We start from the raw sequence: 21,161 nt of genomic DNA on the forward strand, positions 1-21,161 counted from the left end.
TTGATATTATTTTGTGTGTATTTGACTGTTTAAAGGGTTAGTTCACCCAAAAATGAAAATTCTGTCATTAATTACTCACTATCATGTCGTTCGACACCCGTAAGACCTCCGTCTATATTCGGAACACAAATGAAGATATTTTTGTTGAAAGCTGATGGCTGAGAAAGGCTTCAGTTAGGCCTCCATTGGCATTCTGTACATTTACACTCCCAAGACCCATAACAGGCACCATAACAGTCATTACAAAGTCCATCTCACCACAGTGGCTCTACAATAATTTTACAATGCGACGGCAATAGTTTTTGTGCGCAAAAAAAGTCAAAATAACACCTTTATCCAACTTGTTCTTGTCTTCTGTGTGTGCCTCCACGACGCATGCGCGAGAATATGACGCAGATCCGGCGTTCGGACACATGACCCAGAAGCGATTTGTTTACAAGCAGAGGAAGACGCGCGTATCTAAGCTGTTGAATTCTACATTGATCGTGCTTTAGGTCTCAGCGTAGTTCTCAAAATCGGGCTAAAGTGCGCATTTCATGGATTCCCGAACCCCGGCGCTACGTCATATTCTCGCGCATGCGTCGTGGAGGCACACACAGAAGACAAGAACAAGTTGGATAAAGGTGTTATTTAGATTTTTTTTTTTGCGCACAAAAACTATTGCCGTCGCATCGTAAAATTATTGTAGAGCCACTGTGGTGAGATGGACTTTGTAACGACGTTTTAAGTGCCTTTTATGGGTCTTGGGAGTGTAAATGTACTGAATGCCAATGGAGGCCTGTCTGAAGCCTTTCTCAGCCATCAGCTTTCAACAAAAATATCTTCATTTGTGTTCCGAAGATGAACGGAGGTCTTACGGGTGTCGAACGACATGAGGGTGAGTAATTAATGACAGAATTTTCATTTTTGGGTGAACTAACCCTTTAAGCGCAATAAGCAGCGAAAAAAAAACGTTATGTGCGTGCACCTTCTTGGATGTGAGCACAAAATCTGCAGGAATGAGTAAAATTATGCACAATATGTGCAATCCCATGGCAAAATTCAAGCCCTGTAACACTAACAATATTCATCCGGAGTCAATTAAATGAGTGAGTGAGGGGAGGCGGGTTTGTTGTCTACTCACTGTTGGGGATTACATATATACTGTATTTTCAGATATTTCAGTATCGATATGTATAAAAAAAATATATTTTTTACAACACTGCATTGCACGCACTTTATTATTTCAGATATATAAAAATCAACCCACTAAAGTGGTTATTAGGCGGCTGTCACTTTAAGACCTGACACACAGATTTGTGTCTACTCACTGTTGGAGATTACATATATGTTTTCAGATATTTCAGTATCAATATGTATTAAAAAAAAACAATATTTTTTAAAACACTGCATTGCACTTACTTTATTATTTCAGATATATAAAAATCAACCCGCCAAAGTGGTTAGTAGGAGTGACTGCATTACACGCCACTGCTGAAATACATACACATTTGGCGGGTGTTAATGTCAAGCCCTAATGATAACAATAACGATCAAGATATAGTTCTAAACATCATTCTAAATATAAAAGAATATCAGTTCACACCACAACTAGAACTGCACAGAGAAATGATATCAAAATTTTAAAAAAATTATAAAAATTATATCACAATATAATTTTCATATAAAAAAAATCCAGCTGATAAATGATAAAAACATCGACAGCCAATCAGAATCCACCTGATTTGAGCTTTTAAAGCGGCAGATGTCAAAACTGCAGTGTTATTGTCTGCTGGTGTGGACGCCAATATAGTTATTGTTTTTGGTGTGAGTGGGCTTAGTTTATCTAGTTTATATAAAATGTTAAATAAAAAAAATGAACCATGAAAATCATTCATCTACCTGGAATCTAACTTATATAATTACAATCTCTGCATACTGAATAGTGATTGGTCTGTTCTGCTACTTTCTCATCTATTTCTGTCTATTTATCTCAACCTTTGCCGTATTACATTTCAAAAGGCGACATTGAAGTTGAGTTGTGTGTTGATTCACACGCAGAGCCGACAGAAAACAAGATTTCCTTAAGCTTCTTTTTGTTTGCATTCACTTGGGTTCGGATTTCTTCTCGGATTGGGTCAGTTTCACTTTTACGACAATCATTTAATACTTATTCCGTCCAAGAAAAACTCTTATAAGCACTTTGTCTTTACAAGAGATTGTGTTCAACTCGGGCAAATCAGGATAAAACTATGATGTTAAAACGTCTCTAAGCACTAATAAATGTTGAAAAGCAAATCTGCTTTCAAAATAGACTAAAAAACTGCATAACGCAAATAATCTGACTATGTAAAAGCTAATGATGATGCGAGGTGACCTTTGATGAACCATGACTGGCATATTGGGAATGATCCTGACCTGTTGTTACCCCGTTGTAGCGCTGCGAAAGAACATGGGGTTAAGTAAGTGTGGTTGTGAACACTGAGGCTTGTTTAGACCCGTGTGTCTATGAAACCGGAGAACAGGAGGGGTGACTGGGCAGTAGCACTTTGTGGTATGGCCAGGTTGATATAAACAACCCCCTTCTTTATTCCCTTTTGGTCCGTTTGAGGCGCTTCCTCTAACGGAGCAGGACAGAAGGCCAATGTCCCCACCGGGTCTCTGTCATTGGTTAGCCGCAGTCACTAGCCACTTTCAGGAATCTGTTATTGTGAGCATTCGCAGGAATTCACAGCAACTTGGAGGCGCTTCCAGGAACCGGGATCCATTGAGCTTGTCCAAACACTCACACAAGTGGTGCACAAACACACACACACACACACACACACACACACACACACACACACACACACACACACACACACACACACACACACACACACACACACACACACACACACACACACACAAGCCTACTCAATGTAGGTACCCCACTACCCCCCCCCCCCCATTTCCTTCACACATGCACAAAAACTTCTCTGGCAGCTGATTGGTTAAGGCACAGCGGGCGGGATTCCTTCCGCCATGGTGCTGGCCAATGGGAGCAGAGCTTTTGATAAACAGGGCTGTAATCTGACACGTAAAGCACATTGTGTTCTACTTCTTCTAGAAAACATCCAACCCCTCCTGTCTGAGCACAGAGAACTTCTTCAGCTTGTTTATACTGCTCAGAGTTTTTACTGGAACAACATATCTTCTTGGACCAAAAGTTGAATGCTAATTATTGTCTGGAAACTGGCCACAAAAACTTGGAGAAAGAAATGTTAAAAGAGAGAGAGAGAGAGAGAGAGAGAGAGAGAGAGAGAGAGAGAGAGAGAGAGAGAGAGAGAAAGTGCAACGTAACTGCAAACTAACAGTTGTAATGAGATGGGTGGCCTTGTTAAAGCACACCACACACGTGAAGGAAGAAGAAAAAAAAAAAAAGATATTGTCAACATCTACGCTGCATGTTGGAGGGAACAGGGAACATGGATTTCAAGCATATGCTTATAATCTGATTTTAAGCCTGTGTGTAGTGAAATTATAAACAGAGCCAAGACAGCTTGAAAATAAGGAACAATACGTCCATTTTGCCAGTGTTGCTAATGTTAACTAAAACTAAAAACATACTTGAAATAAAGCTTAAATTTAAATTAAAATTTGAAATTAGCAAAATTACTAAAACTTAAAATAAAAATGAAAAAAATAATTTTGAAATATTAATATATAATATAATAGTTTATAATACTAAAATAAAAAATGAACTGCTGTGTAACCAGACAAACAAACAAATAAATAACAGTATATTCAAGTTCACACTTTAACTTTCCAAATTGGAGAAAGATTGAACACTAAGTCGACAGGGTAGAAAAGTACCAGTAAAAACATTAAACTTCTGTTCAAACAAGCAAATGAACAAACAAGCAGTATTTTCTTCAAAAAGTCCAAAAGGAAATTTGCACATGCTATAGCTGCCAATGCAAAATTGTGCCGCCACAATGCTAGGATGCTGTGGGTGGTTGACAGGATGTTGCTAGGGCGTTGTGGGTGGTTGCCAGGATGTTGCTAGGGTGTTCTGGATGGTTGTCAGGATGTTGCTAGGGTGTTCTGGGTGGTTGTCAGGTCAGGATGTTGCTAGGGTGTTCTGGATGGTTGTCAGGATGTTGCTAGGGTGTTCTGGGTGGTTGTCAGGATGTTGCTAGGGTGTTCTGGGTGGTTGTCAGGATGTTGCTAGGGTGTTCTGGGCTAGGGTGTTCTGGGTGGTTGTCAGGATGTTGCTAGGGTGTTCTGGGTGGTTGTCAGGATGTTGCTAGGGTGTTCTGGGCTAGGGTGTGCTGGGTGGTTGTCAGGATGTTGCTAGGGTGTTCTGGGTGGTTAGTTACAGGTCCAAGTCAAAAGTGCATCACCCCTGAGTCTCAATGCTCAGATTCATTCTTCAATGTAAAAATAACGAGAGTTAACAAACTAGTTTTCAAAGTAAAGATAACTAGAAATAGTGATGGTTGCCTTAGTAAAAACTAGTGAGGGTGCAAAAGTTGAACTGAACACAGTCAGCTGATTCAATTGTGCCAAAACAACAAGCAGTCAATGTTATTTCACTTCATCTGAAAACTTTGTCTAAGCCTAATCAAATCATGAGTGAGTAGTAATAGGATTATAATAATTCATAATTTGTCACATTTATATAGCGCTTTTCTGGGTACTCGAAGCTCTTTACAAAGTGCTTTACACAGAAAAGGAATTAAAATATTCATAAGAAAAAAAAAAATATAACCTGAATCACAAGTTCAGGATACCCCTATCTAGATGTTGTTATCTGGGACACAGGCCACACAGCACCTGCTGCCTCACGAACACCTCTTCCAGCAGCAATCTATAGATTTCCCAGGAGGTTTCCCATCCAGGAACTGAGCAGGCTCAACCCCGCTTAGCTTCAGTGTCTCAGTCTTGGACTACAGGGTGGTATGGCTGCCGGCTATGGATGGCATAATCAACTGATGCTATAAAGAGTGTCATGTATATTCAACACAGTGTTGAACATTGCAGTAACTTACTTCATGTATTGTTTACATAACTTACTCATCTGTTTATGTAACAGCTATTCATTCTTAAAAAGCAGTTTAAGCTTAAACGTAATACAGAACCTTTGCAACTATTCAGATTGCTAAACTTAGCAACACAATTATTTTAATGCTTTAATCACACTACAATAAATACGCATGATTAGACTAAAAACAGAAAAAACATATACCTCTATTATTATATTAATTATGATGGTACAACTTTACAATATGGTCTCATTTGTTAACATTAACTAATGTATTAACTAACATGAACTAACCATGAGCAGTACATTTGTTACTGTTTTTGTTCATCTTTAACGTTAGTTAATAAAAATACAGTTGTTCATTGTTTGTTCATGTTACTTCACAGTGCATTAACTAATGTTAACAAAAACAACTTTTGATTTTAATAAATGTATTAGTAAATGTTGAAATTAACATTAAGATTTATAAATGCTGTAGAAGTATTATTCATTATAAGTTCATGTTAACTAATGAAATCTTATTGTAAAGTATTATCATGATGATAAATAATTATTACATAATAAAAATAAAAGAATGACACACTAATAATAATATTACTATAAAATGATTTAAGAAAACAAACAAACAAGCAATATTTTCTTCAAAAAAAGGAACAATTATTATTATTTTTATTTTTATTATAATAAATTATTAATAACAATGGCAACATTAAATATATTTATTCTTATAAATATTACGTTTTAAATATTTACCAACAATAATAATAATAAACAAATTTTATTTTATTCTGTTTGTAGTTTAATGATTACTTGTTATATTTTTTATAAAACTGGTTCTACATTTGCACATAAAAAAAACACAATATATTAAAAAGAAACATGAACATCCCCCTTTCATTCTCTGAGATCACAAGGCCTGTCCAAAGGAAGAGAATTTATGAGCATGTGAGGTTGAGAATGGCAGCTAGTCATGTGCTGGGGTTTGCGAAAAAATTCTGTGCATTGTGTGTGTATGTATGTTTTGGCTCCATCTTTATCAGCGGCCTCACTCACACCAGGTTTGGTCTGGTCAGGGTTTCCCCATCAACACACACTCCAGACCACAGTGTCTCGTCTTCCTGTGTTCCAGTGTTTACGGCATGTTGCAGCGTCTGACGGGGATCCAGTTACCGGCAGTCAAATGACTCTTTTTCCAACCGCCCTTCATCAACACAGCACCACGTGCATTTTTGACAACAAAACAACGTGTCTAGGAGCGGGGCAGAGATCAGAGGGAGGCGCATGTTCTTTGCAACTGTACGACAACATGTCACAAAATACTCAGGACACTAGAACTCAATAACAACATGATTAAACATGTTAGAAACTACATAGCAACATTCTCAAAAACAGCTCATCAGCTGCAAGGCAAGGTGTAAAAAGCCACTTTAGCGACTGTTAGAGCTATAGGATTCTGGATAAATTGAGAATCACATTTTTTTTAATATATCATGATTCTCCAAACAAAATAACATCAGGTACTAGAGTTTCTGAGAAGAAGAAAAAAACAATTTGAATGAATGATTCAATGACTTTACTTGTTTCATTACGGGATGAATCAGCATTTTTGAACGAATCTCTTGAATGAATGATTCAATGACAAATACATTTTTTAACATCACTTGTTACCACCTACTGGTGTAACGATGTAATTGATACAATCTTTATTTAAAGTAGACTGTTTATTAGGGATGTCCAGATCCGATCACGTGGTTTCAGACTCGATCGGAATCGGATGTTACCTCCCGATCAGGACTCGGATATATATGTATATATATTCTCATTATTTTTTAACACATCTATAGTTATGCGGTGGCACAGAGTTAGACCCTTTTGACTCCACACAGAAACAGCAACGCATGCGGCATGACATCCCTTTGTAGCTATTGGTTAAATAAGGTGAATTAAATAAAAAATAAGGAACATCCTGGATCTGGTTTTTCGCTCTTCTTTATTCTTTTTTTATGAATTATAGAAGTATCAGATCAGGACTCGGTATCGGTAGAAACTCAAATTCAAATGACTCGGACTTGAAGGCAAAAAAACCTGATCGGGACATCCCTACTGTTTATACACTATAAACTTTTATGGTTTATAAACTTCTGTGATCATTTGAATGAATTGAACGCAGAAATGATGATACTGTGTGGTTGAAAAGACTGTTTGTGAAGCGGTTTCGTATGTATACTTGACAACTGATCTCTCTGGCTCAGCGGCAGCACCGACACAGATGTGATTGCTCTGCTGTGATCGTACTTGTAAATGGTTAATCATTTAGGAATTAGATTGCATGCATGTTTGAATCGAGATTGTGATATTTTAACAATTAATCATGCAGCTCTAGCAACTTCACAGCAATGTGCTAGAAAAAACTAGACTGGGTAAACCCAGCCTGATCTGCCGGCCTGCAACTCAGTCTGGAAACCTGTACATTCATTTCTACTGCTTCTGTTACACTTTTGCGGGAACCAATCACAGACTGGCTTATCCACCTGGCGCGTTATTGGCGGGTTTAACACGATGACGGATAGAGAAGCGATTGGTCGTTGCCCGTTTATCACGCCTCTTGTGCAGTAGAAAATACAGAGCAGACTCCCCAGACCAATGTTCAAACTTAAATTGAGCTTGGTCTGGTGATAGCCAAACAAAGAAAAAACCTCAGAAGACTATAGAGTGCAAAAGTCGGGTTCCGGAAGTAAAAACTCCATTCGTTTTCTCCATGATTTTGAACAATAACTTATAAACCGTTAAAGACAGATGTACTGTGAGCTACGAGGTTGTTAATTGATGATATTTGCTTTTTCTGAAGTCGTCAGCCCGTATTATTTCAGCTATTTTTTTTTAAATAATCGTGTTAACACAGGAATTCCTGGTGAAAAATGACATTACCCATGACAGAACATTCCACCAATCAGAGCTGAAAAAAGCAACACAGCTCTTTAGCTCCGCCCACTCCCATGAAGCACTGCAAATAATGAAAAGAGTCGATCTCTCTATGCTCTAAAAACACTTAAAAAATGTTTGTTGGTGTATGCAATAAACTTACGTTTAATATATGTAAATATGTTCTTATACATATAATCAACATTTGTTGACACGTCGTTTTTTCCCTTACTTCCCTTCCGTACACAGTTTGTCTTTTTGTCAGATTTTCAAAAACTTTTTGCTTTAAATCAAAGTTTTAGTGCTGTGTTTTAATTGGCTTAGTTCAGGGGTTAGATTTTTTTAAATCCCTATGGGAAAAATGTATGGAGGAAAAAAAAAAAAAAAAAAAAAAAAAAAAAAAACTTACGGAACCAGCGCCGCTGAACTCTACAGCAACTACATAGCAACACCCTGGCACAAGCCAACACGTTTTCAGCTGTAGTTTGCTTACGCTCTTGGTTTAGGGCCATATTTAAAACATTGTTTTTCTTGCAAGGCACATTCTCACTTTCTGTCCTTTATTTCCTTTTTTTTCTCTAAGATGTGCATGGCTATGGATCACTGACATTGCTGGGCTTAATTAGAGATGTTTGTTGAGTTTTACCATGTGGTGCAAATAACAGTGTGAGACAGAGAAAGACAGAAAAAGAGAAAAAGAGAGAGAGAGAGAGAGAGAGAGAGAGAGAGATAGAGAGAGAGAGAGATAGAGAAAGAGAGAGAGAGAGAGAGAGAGAGAGAGAGAGAGAGAGAGAGAGAGAGATAGTACTCTGTGTACTGGGAGGGGTTGTTTGGTTAGTCATTGACAGAATATGGAGCAAAGTTGCTCTCTCTCACCATTTATCACTCCATGAGGAGATTGACCTCTTGGAGCTTCAGCAATGAAGTTTAGAACAGACAATGGCCTAATTATACCGCACTGGAACACCGGGTGCACGTCCACACAGAACAAACACACAATCTGAAAACGTATTGCATTCAAGAGAACGCAATATACACGTACAGAACGTCTTGGATACGCATACTAGATCTCCTGATATTCACGCTGTGTGATTTGAACCAGTAAAAGTTTATTATGTCCCCCCAAGCACATTCCCAATCAATTCAAATACATTTTATTAGAGGCTAATGTTTTGCGATGTAACAGGTAACTGGTTTGTTAAACTGGTTTGACTGGTTACTGGAGAAGGAGAGTTGCTGATAAACTGCACGTCGTATATCCTTACATAGATCTCAAGCCTCTGTGCTGCTAACGGCTCCAGATTGAGCTTAAAGGGTTAGTTCACCCAAAAATGAAAATTAGCCCATGATTTACTCACCTTCAAGTCATCCTAGGTGTATATGACATTCTTCTTTCGAACAAATGAAATTATATTAAAACATTTCTAGCTAATCCAAGCTTTATAATGGTAGTCATTGTTGCTCTGTTTTTAAAGTCCATTAAAGTGCATCTATCCATCATATAACTGCTCCACACGGCTCCGGGGGGTTAATAAAGGCCTTCTGAAGCAAAGCGATGCGTTTGTGTAAGAAAAATATACATATTTAAAACTTTATAAAGTAAAGTTTCGGCCGATCGCCTTCCGTATCCAATTTATGGAAAAGGTGTTGAAAGTGCCTCTGCAGTTCAAAATGCTTATGCTAACAGTTAAAGCTCATCATATGTAGCGTAAGCATTCTGAACAGAAGAGAGGCACTTTCAACACTTTTTCCGCGGAAGGCAATCGGCCAGAACTTAACTTTATAAAGTTTTAAATTTGGATATTTTAGCCATTATGACTGCCATTATAAAGCTTGGATTAGCTAGTACTTTTTAAATATAACTCTGATTGTATTCGTCTGAAAGAAGAATGTCATATACACCTAGGATGGCTTGAGGGTGAGTAAATCATGGGCTAATTTTCATTTTTGGGTGAACTATCCCTTTAAAACCTGATAGCTTGTTATTGTTTTTTACAAAAGCAAAGTAGAAGCATTAGAAAAAAATTGAAAATGTAAAAATGTAAAGAAAGAAAGAAAATGAAAATCAATTCTCAGTCAATTCTCAGTTTGCTCTTTGACTAAAACTTAAACAGTAAAATTCCATGCACGTTATTTATCTATATGCATATACACCACCATTCAAAAGTTTGGGGTCAGTAAGGTTTAAAAACAAAAACAAAACAAAAAAGTACCCATTTATGCCCACCGGCAACTGTAGTTGCCGCAGTAGATAGTTGACATTTTCCTTTTGTAAGTATTTTTCTAGATGTTATCCAGGTTTTATGTCTCAGTGACATGCAAGCAAACAACCAAATAACGGATTTCAAGAAAAAAAAAAACAGGTATTAACTTCCTTCTTGTCACATGAGGCTGCCAACTTCCTACCACTACTTCCAGGAACCATGGCGAAGGCAAATCCTCCCAAAGAAAGGTCATTTTCCTGTTACTAATAAGTATTTTTTGTTGATCACGATTATATATATCTACATAATCGTGAAGGTCTCTAGAATCATCCAAACAAAACAAATCTTACAAGAGATCTATAGTTTTTTGTACACAGTCCAAGCGGCAAATGACTTGTATTTACATATAATGGGGAAATTGGGTATACTGTGTTAATAGGTTAATAAATCAAGATTTTTGGTATTGTTTAGTGCTTTTTGCTTTTGTAATAAATTAGGGCACAAATGGGTTAATACTTATGTTCGGCAAGGATGCATTATATTGCTCAACAGTAAAGACATTTACCTTTACTTTGTTATAAAAGATTTCCAATTCAAATAAATGCTGTTGAACTTTCTATATTTATCAAAGAATCCAAAAAATGTATTACTGAAGCAGCACAACGGTTTTCAACGGATAATAATCAGAAATGTTTCTTGAGCAGCAAATCATCATATAAGAATGATTTCTGAAGGATCATGTGACACTGAAGACTGGGAGTTATGATGCTGAAAATTCAGCTCTGATCCCAGGAATAAATTACATTTCAAAATATATTCAAATAGAAAACAGCTATATTAATTTGTATTAATATTTCATAAATGCAGCCGTGGTGAGTAGAAGAGACTTCTTTCAGAAACATCTTACCAACCCCAAACTTTTGAACAGTATATTATTTTTATTAAAAAGCACCCATTTCTTCAAGCATTTTAGAAGGTCTTTGACCAAAATAAAATCAGTTTTGTTTATTATAAAAGATGCAACAAACGAGAGAACACAGAGGTCCAGTACCTGCCGATGTGCTGCGGTGGCGCTGATTCTGCTGGTTTACTCAGTGCTCTGTGCTGGAGAGAATCTCTGTGAAGGGATTGGGTGATGGGTGTGCAGTAGACCCTCTGAACGACCACCTCAACAGGACCGCTCTGAGAGCCCGACGACCCACAATCCTCCACTGCGTCCAGCAAAGACTTCCGAACTTCCCTTCTGTTCAACTCACCGATCTGAGGATGGAAAACTGGAAATGTTTATCTTTTTTTTTTTTTTTAAACCACGCAAGTTGAAATTGCATTCATGACTTTCATGTAATGTCGCCACAGAACGGCACAAAGGACAATGATGTCACCTCAAACCAGCAACTTTCACTGAAAATGAAAGATTTCCGGTCTCTTTGTCACTGCAAGACGCTGTAAGCGTCAACACTCTGGGGTCAAGTGTCTTGCTCTCAACGCTGATGGCCTTTGAAGGACCAAAGCAAACTTACAGATGAAAACAGCTCCCTTTGGTAACCAAATCTAAACCTTAACCACAACAATAACTAGCGGAATTTAACTTTAAAAAAAGCACATCTACAAGTTCATCAAGATTTTTGTAAAAAGAAATTAATACTTTTATTCTGAAAGACAGTAAAAATGACAGTAAAGATATTTATAATGCTACAAAATGTTTCTATTTCAAATAAAAGTTGTTCTTTTGAATGTTCTATTTAATCAAAGAATCCTAAAATGACATTGAAAATCTGAAAAATTTCTTGAGAAGCAAATCAGCATATTAGATGATTTCTGAAGGATCATGTGACACTGAAGACTGAGAATAAATTGTTTTAAAATTGAAAATTTAAATTAGATTTTTATTGGTGTTTACTTTTAGCAATATAGCTGATGAATTATGTATATGATCTATATTATGATGTTATGATGAACTATATGCCTTTCTCCACTGATGTTCAATGCAATGTTCCGTCTAATTTCTTTTTGCGCCGAGCAAAACTTTTCACTATTGGGCAGACATTTTGGTCACCTGAGCAATTTTTTTTTTTTACCTGTACAGCGTACGTAAAAGCACACAAAAAGTGGTTTCATCATGCAGTTATAAGCATTTATATTTTTTCTAACCCTTGATGTAACTTAGTGATATATTAAAGGTGCTATAAGCGATGTCACGCATTTTGTGTCACATACAGCAAACATCTCCTCACTATCCGCTAGCTGCCTGTTCCCTGAACACACTGTGAAAAAAAACATCGTTTCTGTAGTCAGCACAAGCTCCACAAATGGTAACAAAAACAAACTTGGGCAGTCTGGACAACGAAACATAATAAACAGTGCTCCAGCCAATAACCGACAAGAATGATTTGTGGTTAGTGCGCGTGCACATGAAGGGGGGTGTGTAGAAGAGAGAAGCATAAAGAGGGAAGTTCGAATTATATGATTTGATATGGCCGACACACGACCAAAGAGACGACGTTCTGATGAACAACTTGCAACGAAAAAGTAAAAGGAGAAGGAACGCGCAAAGTCCCGAATTTACATCGGAAAAGCCTTCGAAAGGTGGCGAGAACTCCGGTGGCAGAAGGGCTTCCAATCAGGAAGCACGGAGGGGAGGGAGGAGGGAGGGTCTAGCTAGTTTTGTTTGACACTTCAAACGTCAACCCAGGATCGCTTAGAACACCTTATTTTTATTATTATTATTTTTTTTTTAAACAGTTAATTCAGAAGTCACTAAATTAAGCACATTTTACAGTGCTGTTAACTTTAGTCTTCTTTACCAAGAAATACTATTAAAATCTCCCCCAGGACAGAAAAATTATTTATAATAATCTAATCTAATCTAATCTAAATTACAATGAGATGGTTCTTAATGTGTTTTTGTACAGTCATTTATTGGCGGCAGGCAGCATTAAACCATCTATATTAAATGTTTGTTTATTGCTTATGAATTTCCAAGATTTTCTATATCAGGGGTTTTCAAACTTAATGGCAAGGACCCTTAAACAATCCCCTTGTGAGATCAATTCTTTATTACGCTTACAATATAATATAATTAAAATAGCCTATAATATAAACACGAATTGAAGTATTTAAACTGATATATTATATCTAATATCTAAATATGTTCAAGCGAACATGTGAACTCTTTTATAGTCACCTAAACATCCCTGAAACCCAAACCACACACACATCTATTTAAACTGACGTGTGCTACTGAGGTGTGTAGAGTTTGCACGCTACACTTGTGGTGGGTGTGTAACTGTAAGTGTCTGTTTTGTTAGTGTGCCGTGTCCATCATGTTATTTCCAGCACTTAATCAAGCCACTCTTCTTCGAAACATGAGGTGGTTTTATTTCTTTATGTCTTTGAGTTTCTTGTTGCCTCTCATATTGAGCTATTTGGACCACAAACATGACTCACACGTGACATCATTTTCTTTCTATGAAACCTGTAATCCGCTTTCACCGGCTCTAACACGATAGCGATACTAACTCTAAAGTGGTTGAACAGCGGTTGAACATCAAGATGTTGGGTCTGGAAACTCACCATTGGCAGGGCTCAATCCAAGGGGCGGGATAAACGGTTGTCTTTCAAATTCTCTCTGCACGCAATTGGATAGCACCATGAGCGCCACAACCAACCAGAGCGAAGAAGGTGAAGCCGAGCTAACGTTAGTTGATAGACTTTCGCCGTATCCGGTAGGCAAAATTTCGAACACATCTTCTTTTCTTAAGAATGACATCAGTGCTGTTCTTTGTTCTTTTCTCAAAGAAAAGCTGAACTCCAAGTCTTCCAGAGTCGCGGCAAAAGCCGATTCAGAAGGCCGCTGTTCGTCAGCTTTGTTTACGAGTAGCATGCAGAACCTCCGCAACTCTGCCGTGACGTGCTGTCATTATGTTAAGCCCGCCCACCGACTCTACACACGCTGTGATTGGCCTGACCAGAGTTTGGTTTTTCCAGCTCTCAGGTCTAAAATAAATGTTCTGCCGCAAGGGTGCGTCTAGATTTCTAGGCTACAGAAGACATGGAGTTTGTAAGAAAATGATTTTGACTTGTTTTGTTTTGTAGAAAGCCTTTCTTTAAAGTGAATTTCGTTTTGTATAAATTGTATCTTAATTTTAATCAATGTTTTTAATATATTTGCTTCTTATTTAATAAGAATCAAATATAGCAGACAATAGCCTTAGCGCTGGCGATCATGCATTGCACACGTCTCGTAAATGAACCGAAACTCTCTTTGAAATCATAATTGCATTGTATTATGTTGTTTTAAATCCCAAATATTTTACTTACAACATTCATCATTACCAATTATTCATTTATTTGTATTTACTGAATACCGAATTGGGTTCAGTGTCACAATATCACTTTTTTTTTTTAGCATGAGACTTTTTCCATGAGAAAATTGTACACTGCAAAAAATGCTCTTCTTAGTATTTTTGTCTTGTTTCTAGTCTAAATATCTAAAAATTCTTAAATCAAGATGCATTTACTAGATATCATAAGTAAAATTAAATAAGATATTTTTTTGTTGAAAATAAAATAAAAAAGAAGTGAGACAAAAAAAACAAGCAAAATGATTTGCCAACGGGGTAAGAAAAATAATCTTGTTTCTGATTGAAATCGTGTTTCTTGTTTCTGTCCCAAGCAGATTATTTTTCTTACCAAATTGGCAGATAATTTAGCTTGTTTTAAGCAAAAACTCACTTCATTTAGAGTTTTTCCCCCAGAAAATGTTATGTATCCAGTAAATTGATCTTAATTTAAGAAATGTTTGATATTTGGACTGGAAACGAGAAAAAATACTAAATAAGAATAGATTTTGTTACCATTCACATGCATTATACGACTGACAGACTGCAACGGTGGGAGTAAAAAAATCTTCATTTGTGTTCTACTGAAGAAACAAAGTCACCTATATCTTGGATGCCCTGGGGGTAAGCAGATAAACATCACATTTTCATTATTGGGTGAACTATCCCTTTAACAATCACAGTTTTTACTGTATTTGTTATCAAATAATTTCAGCCTTGGTGAGCATAAGCAATTTTTTACAAAAACATTAAAACTAACCTACTAACCTCAAACTTTTGAATAGTAGTTTAAGTGTTAATGACTACGATACTGCACATTTAAATGAATAATCCACCAAAAATGAAAATATTTATAATATCTTTTAAAGAATGTTGTGAACCAAACAACACTGGCCCATTGAGACAATAGTTACTTTGTAATTTTAAACCTGTAGTGTGTTTACAACCAACATAAACGTTGTATAGACAACACTGCATTGGTTATTTTGAGTCGTAGAACGACAGAGGGAAAGTGCGCTGCATCATGAATTTGTTACACCAGGGTCTTGTCAAACAGGAAAATTTGGTTTTATTTTCACACTTAAGCAAATATTCATGCATAAAAGCATCCCTCATTAATCATCTGCACTCATGAGTGTCACAGAGGAAACGGCAGCTGTCTCCATTCCAACAGCACGTCAGAGTACTTTCACAATGAATTTGAAATCTAGACGGTCCCTTTTCTGGGAATTTCTGTTTTCTTCCCGAGATCACATGAGAGCGAACAGCTGACGCACCTGTTTACAGGGAGTGGATTTCTCTGTTGACACTTGGCCCGTCCCTGGCCGCCACAGGCACCTGGTTAACGGCGGAGGTCTGCATTTCTCCACAGCGACTGCAGCTCTCGGGCCGCCTGCGTTAGTCTCCACACAGACTTTCTGACTGAAGTGGGTGTTGAGAATTATGGGATAGCGCTCCCCTTCTACAACCAGATTCTGCCTGAAGGGAGACAAAAATGGAGGTCAGCTGGTTGTAATGTGTTGTTTTGGGAAAAATACTTATAGTGTGAACAACATCAAATCTTCCTGTATACAGATTGACACTTTAAAACATTGATTGACAGCGGTCTCACTGAGTACAACCACCTCCACACTTCTCACACACATAAAAGAGTCTCAAAATATCCTCAGGTAAACACGAAAGCTCAAGCCGTTCCCTCCCTGGGTGGAAAGAAAAAACTGTTGGTGATAAAGAGTGACTGACTGATCAACAAAGATGCTTGTTTCCATTTCACAGGCAGCCTGAAACTTATAGAAATGCTGATCTTGAGTCAACATTAGTTCTTTGTACTTGGCATCTAACAGATCAACCGCGAAACACGCGGTGCTCATTGGTGTGCTTTAGAGACTAAGATGTTGTTTGTTAAAATAAAGAGTTGAATTTGGTCCTTTGCTATGATTCTTCTCTAAAGAGAGTGGCATCTAAACATGACTCTTTCTGAAGCATCTTGTCTTTTCAAATGGATAAAAATAAGCTGCTATGTGGGCCAGACTTTATGCTGATGGTTAAATGAAACTAGTTTCAATGTACCTGGGCTGTTTCTCAAAAGCATCATGAGCTAAGATGATTGTAGAGAGCATTGGTTCTATGATATTTGGGCTTAAAGCCTGTTCACACCAAGAACGATACATATAAAGATTGATAACTATAACTAACTATATTAGCGTCCACACCAGTGGACAATATCATTCTGTTTATTCTAAGCGTGCACTGCTGTTATGTTGTCTGCCACCTTAAATGTTTGAGCTCTTTAAAGTCAGGTGGATTCTGATTGGCTGTCAATGTTTTTATCATTCATAAACTGGAAAAAATAGCTCTGAAAGTGATTCCAACGGCATCGTTTTTCTGTGCCGTTCTCATTATAGTTGTGGTGTGGAGTCTGCTTTTCTTTTACATTTAGAACAATATCATTATTGTTTTCATTATGGTTACCTGGGGTCCGTTCTTCGTACCTTGCTTAATACATCTGAGATCATTTGACAGATCCCAGATCTTTTAATCGTGATAACTGATCTCTGGCTAATTTGGTTCTTCAAACGAATTTGCGGATTGGATTAAAATATCTGGATTAAATTATCTAAGATTACTCCACGTTCTTGTGTGAAACCACGATCAGCAATGCAGCGATTGGCTAGCGGCAAGACAGCAACGTGATGACATCATATAATTTAAAAAGCCACCTGGCAAAAAAACTTGACAAATTACACAAATCCCTTCTGGATTTTTGATTTAGATTCCGTCTCTCACAGCTGGAGTGTACCTATGATAAAAATTACAGACTTCTACATGCTTTGTAAGTAGGAAATCGGCAGTGTATCAAATGCTCGTTCTCCCCATTGTATTTATATTTACGATTTTATAGTATTTGTCAACCCTTCGCATTTTTATTTCAATGTTGAAATTAGCAATTAATTAAAAATTTTATTAAATTTGAAGCAGAGTTGTTACGTGACAGCATTAATTAAAGTTTCTTAAGGGTCAAGATCAAGTTATCTGCTTCTCCTGCGCTGCATCAAGTCATCCCATAATATCTGTCATCACTCAAATTAATGCACGGCTCAGATTAACAGTACAGCATGTGTGTAAGACTGCGATAACATTATAAAGTAATTATTCTATCAAAAATAACTCTCTCAATCAAGTGGCTGTGTCTATAGCATTTACAAAACAATTTTTCGAATACATTTTTATATTATTAATGTATTATTTAAAACTATTATTGCCTCTGGTTCAGTAATGAACTCTTGTAATAAAGTAGCAGTGGTTGGGCAAATTTTATACATCAACAGCGCTTAAAAATGTGCAATCTAATCCTGTTTACATGAAATAAGCCGCTAGCGAGCAGGTTTAAGTTTATGGACCTGTTGCTATGACAGCAAGTCCAGGATGAGTGTTGAAGAACCAAACAATACAAGATCATGCCGAATCGTCAACAATCAAATCCAGCTAACTGAATTAGCGATGTACGAAGAACGGACCCCTGGTGTAAACAGATCTTTATGATGCTTTTTCGAAAAATGCTGTCCAGGCAAGAATCTAGGGCTGCACAATTTGGGATCAAAAAAATTTGCATAAAATTTTTTTATATGATTTTAAAAAGATTTGCTGTACTTGTTTGTAGGGTTGCGCAATTTGGTCAAAATGTTGTGATTATATATATATAAATATTAGGGCTGTCAAAAGATTAATCGCGATTAATCGCATCCAAAATAAAAGTTTGTGTTTACATAATATATGTGTGTGTACTCTGTTAAAGAGCACCTATCATGGAATTTTGAAATTTACCTTTCATGTAGTGTGTAACATAGATCTAAGTGAACAAAAACATCCTGTGATAGCTTGAAATATGACAGTGCACCGTATATATAGTTATTTTCTTTCAAAAGTAAGAGTCGACTCGGAGTCATTTTTAAGAATCGTTAGAAGTCCGAAGCTTTTTCTCTGACTAGATGACGTCAACTTGTCAAGTAATTTGAATACGATACGCCCACTTATTGCGCTCCAAGACGCCAGTGAAAACTAGAAAACATCATGGCGACGAGACGCTGTGTTCTGAAGTGCGACTCAAAAGCAAACTTTTTTCATCTGCCCAAGGATGAGCATTTGAAGACTAAGTGGCTTGAAGACAAACCATACATCGTCGCGATTGAGTGTTTATTATTAGTCGTCAAATGTATGTTTCGCGATCTCAGGAAGCTTTTATTATGGACTTTTATTATGGCACATGGTATCTTCTTCGTCTGTCTATCCCATATATGGACTACATGTGCACAGAGCGCCCTCCGGCTGCCAGGATGAATTGAAAACAACACATAAGAGACTCAATCGCTCATGATTAGGCTATTTCTGCCCATTTTGAGGAAGTATTGAATAAAAAATACTCCTCTGTTTAGAAATTTGACACAGACATATGAGAATCTATCAATATGTCTCCTCATCTGCACACTTTTGAACTAAAAGCCCTGAGGGATGTTGATTTGTCGCGAGTCTTCGTGAGGAGTTTTTTTATGAATGAGATCAGCTGAGGCTCATATTACAATCAAACAGTACCGACGCGGTTTTCATATTCATAACTCCTGACACATATTAACAAATTACTGTCATTATAAGACTTTGATGAGCGTTCCGTTTCCGAAAATATCTGCACAGACTATACCAATCACAACTGACTGGGTCATCTGACCAATCACCGCAGATTAGCGTCACGTAAAGGCGGGGTTTTGAAAAGTGAATCACTAAAGGAATCATTTGAGAATCGCTGTCAAAACAGGTAAAAATAAATGCATATTATAAGAAAACTAAAGTCTTTTTTGTCATTGCATGCATGCAAAACTGTTGTTGGGGACTTCTAAAACAATATTTGGAACATTTTAAATGCCATGATAGGTGCTCTTTAATTATTATTAATATATAAATACACACACAAGCATGTATATATTTAAGAAAAAAATATTATTATTATATATAAAACATTTATATTTATATATATTATAGATTATATAAATGTATATACAGTATATACATGCAAATATTTCTTAAATATATACATGAATGTGTGTGTATTTATGTATAAATAATAATTAACAGAGTACAAACACATATATTATGTAAAGACAAACTTTTATTTTGGATGCGATTAATCGCGATTAATCTTTTGACAGCCCTAATAAATATGGCTATAAAACGTCTATAATTCACTATAAAATAAAAAAGCATTTAAGAATTTTTTTTTTACATCAATGTAAAATTACAATAATATTAATGGATGTCTAAATTAATTTCTTCAACTTTTATTTTGACGGAAAACTGAAGGACGTCTTTAAAGCTTCTCTTTTGTTGAAAAGCACTTCTCTCTGTGATGAAATTCTAAGTTAGTATAGTTATATAAGTTATTACTGTTGTTTATATGTCTATGTGGTGTTTTTAATATGCTTTATATTACGTAATATGATGTATATTACGATGTTATGATGAACTATATGCCTTTCTGCACGGACGTTATGAGTTGTTCAAAGGGTTTCTAAATGCTGATTTTATAAGGCAGCTGTCTAACTCTAAGATTGGCAAACGGGAACATGGGCGGAATCCAAAATCGCCCCCTAAAGTTAGTTCACTAATATAGTTAATTTGAAGGAGTGAATGAAAACGAGTGTGTGAAGTCAGACAGCCGTCGAGAGTACGTCGGCTGTAAACTCGTTATTGCGGTGCAATGTGGGAGTGAATGAGTGCACACAATAATGTCCACTATGGTTTCGGACACCACTACAAATGGCTGTCCCCTCAAATAATGCCCTATTTGAGGGTATAGGGGGCGATTTCGTATTCAGCCATGGTTTGTGTAACATTAGCAACACATTATTAGCTGTTTGTAACATAGTCATGCAAAAGGCTAATCATATTAATCACTGTTATGTGTCCGACGTAAAGAGCGATACCTTTGTGCAGCGTTTACGACAGTTAAGTAGAGCGAGTGGATCTCTGAGCTGGAGTGAGTGAGTGGAGGCGGGGCTAATTAGCATATTCATTAATCTGCGTATATTAAATGAAGCAAGGGTGTAGAGTAACATTCAAGCTATTTTAAGGCATACTTTAAAACTTTAAATATGTAATTTTGATGATCAAATATGAGTTTTAAGGGATACAATTATTGACTACAGGGGACTTTAAAAGCATGGGAAGATGGTTGTCGCATGTTGTGTTCATAAAAGCGCATTAAAGCCAAATCGCACTTAGCCATATTGCAATGTCGGTTTTATTTTGATTAATCATGCAACCCTACAAAGACCTATGATTATGGAAAGATCTACACTACTATGCAGGAGTCACTGGAACATGTACAGGAAAATGTTTACAACTAGTTAATGATATAAAGCACATGTGGACAAAATTATATATATACTTTTGTGAAAACATCTACAAGTTGGTAGGCACATACGTTATAGCCGCTGTTATGGACAGATGGGAATGTACCATTCGTAGGGCCTCAGAAGTAGGTTACAAACGGCCTGATCAATCTTTGCGCTGGTTGTATGGTAATTTGTCACAGATCTGTTCCAAACAAACGTGTCTTTAATAAGCGGAGACCTCCACTCCACTACAAGCCGGGGCCTGCAGAGCTCATGTCATGAGACGTAGCATGTACGTCAGTAT

General features: G+C 36.8%; 1 protein-coding gene across 1 annotated transcript in view; it reads right to left on the reverse strand.

Annotated features, from left to right (window-relative positions):
* spidr (scaffold protein involved in DNA repair) overlaps positions 1–21,161 on the reverse strand; it is a 78,952-nt gene that overhangs the window by 31,091 nt on the left and 26,700 nt on the right. The window contains exons 8-9 of the mRNA XM_079806205.1: positions 15,749–15,950; positions 11,183–11,391 (exon numbers count right to left, since the gene is read on the reverse strand). Coding sequence (XP_079662331.1) covers positions 11,183–11,391; positions 15,749–15,950 — 411 coding nt within the window. The remainder of the gene's footprint in view (positions 1–11,182; positions 11,392–15,748; positions 15,951–21,161) is intronic.

This window comes from Gobio gobio (genome assembly GCF_949357685.1).
Source record: "Gobio gobio genome assembly, chromosome: 23".
Lineage (NCBI taxonomy): Eukaryota > Metazoa > Chordata > Actinopteri > Cypriniformes > Gobionidae > Gobio > Gobio gobio.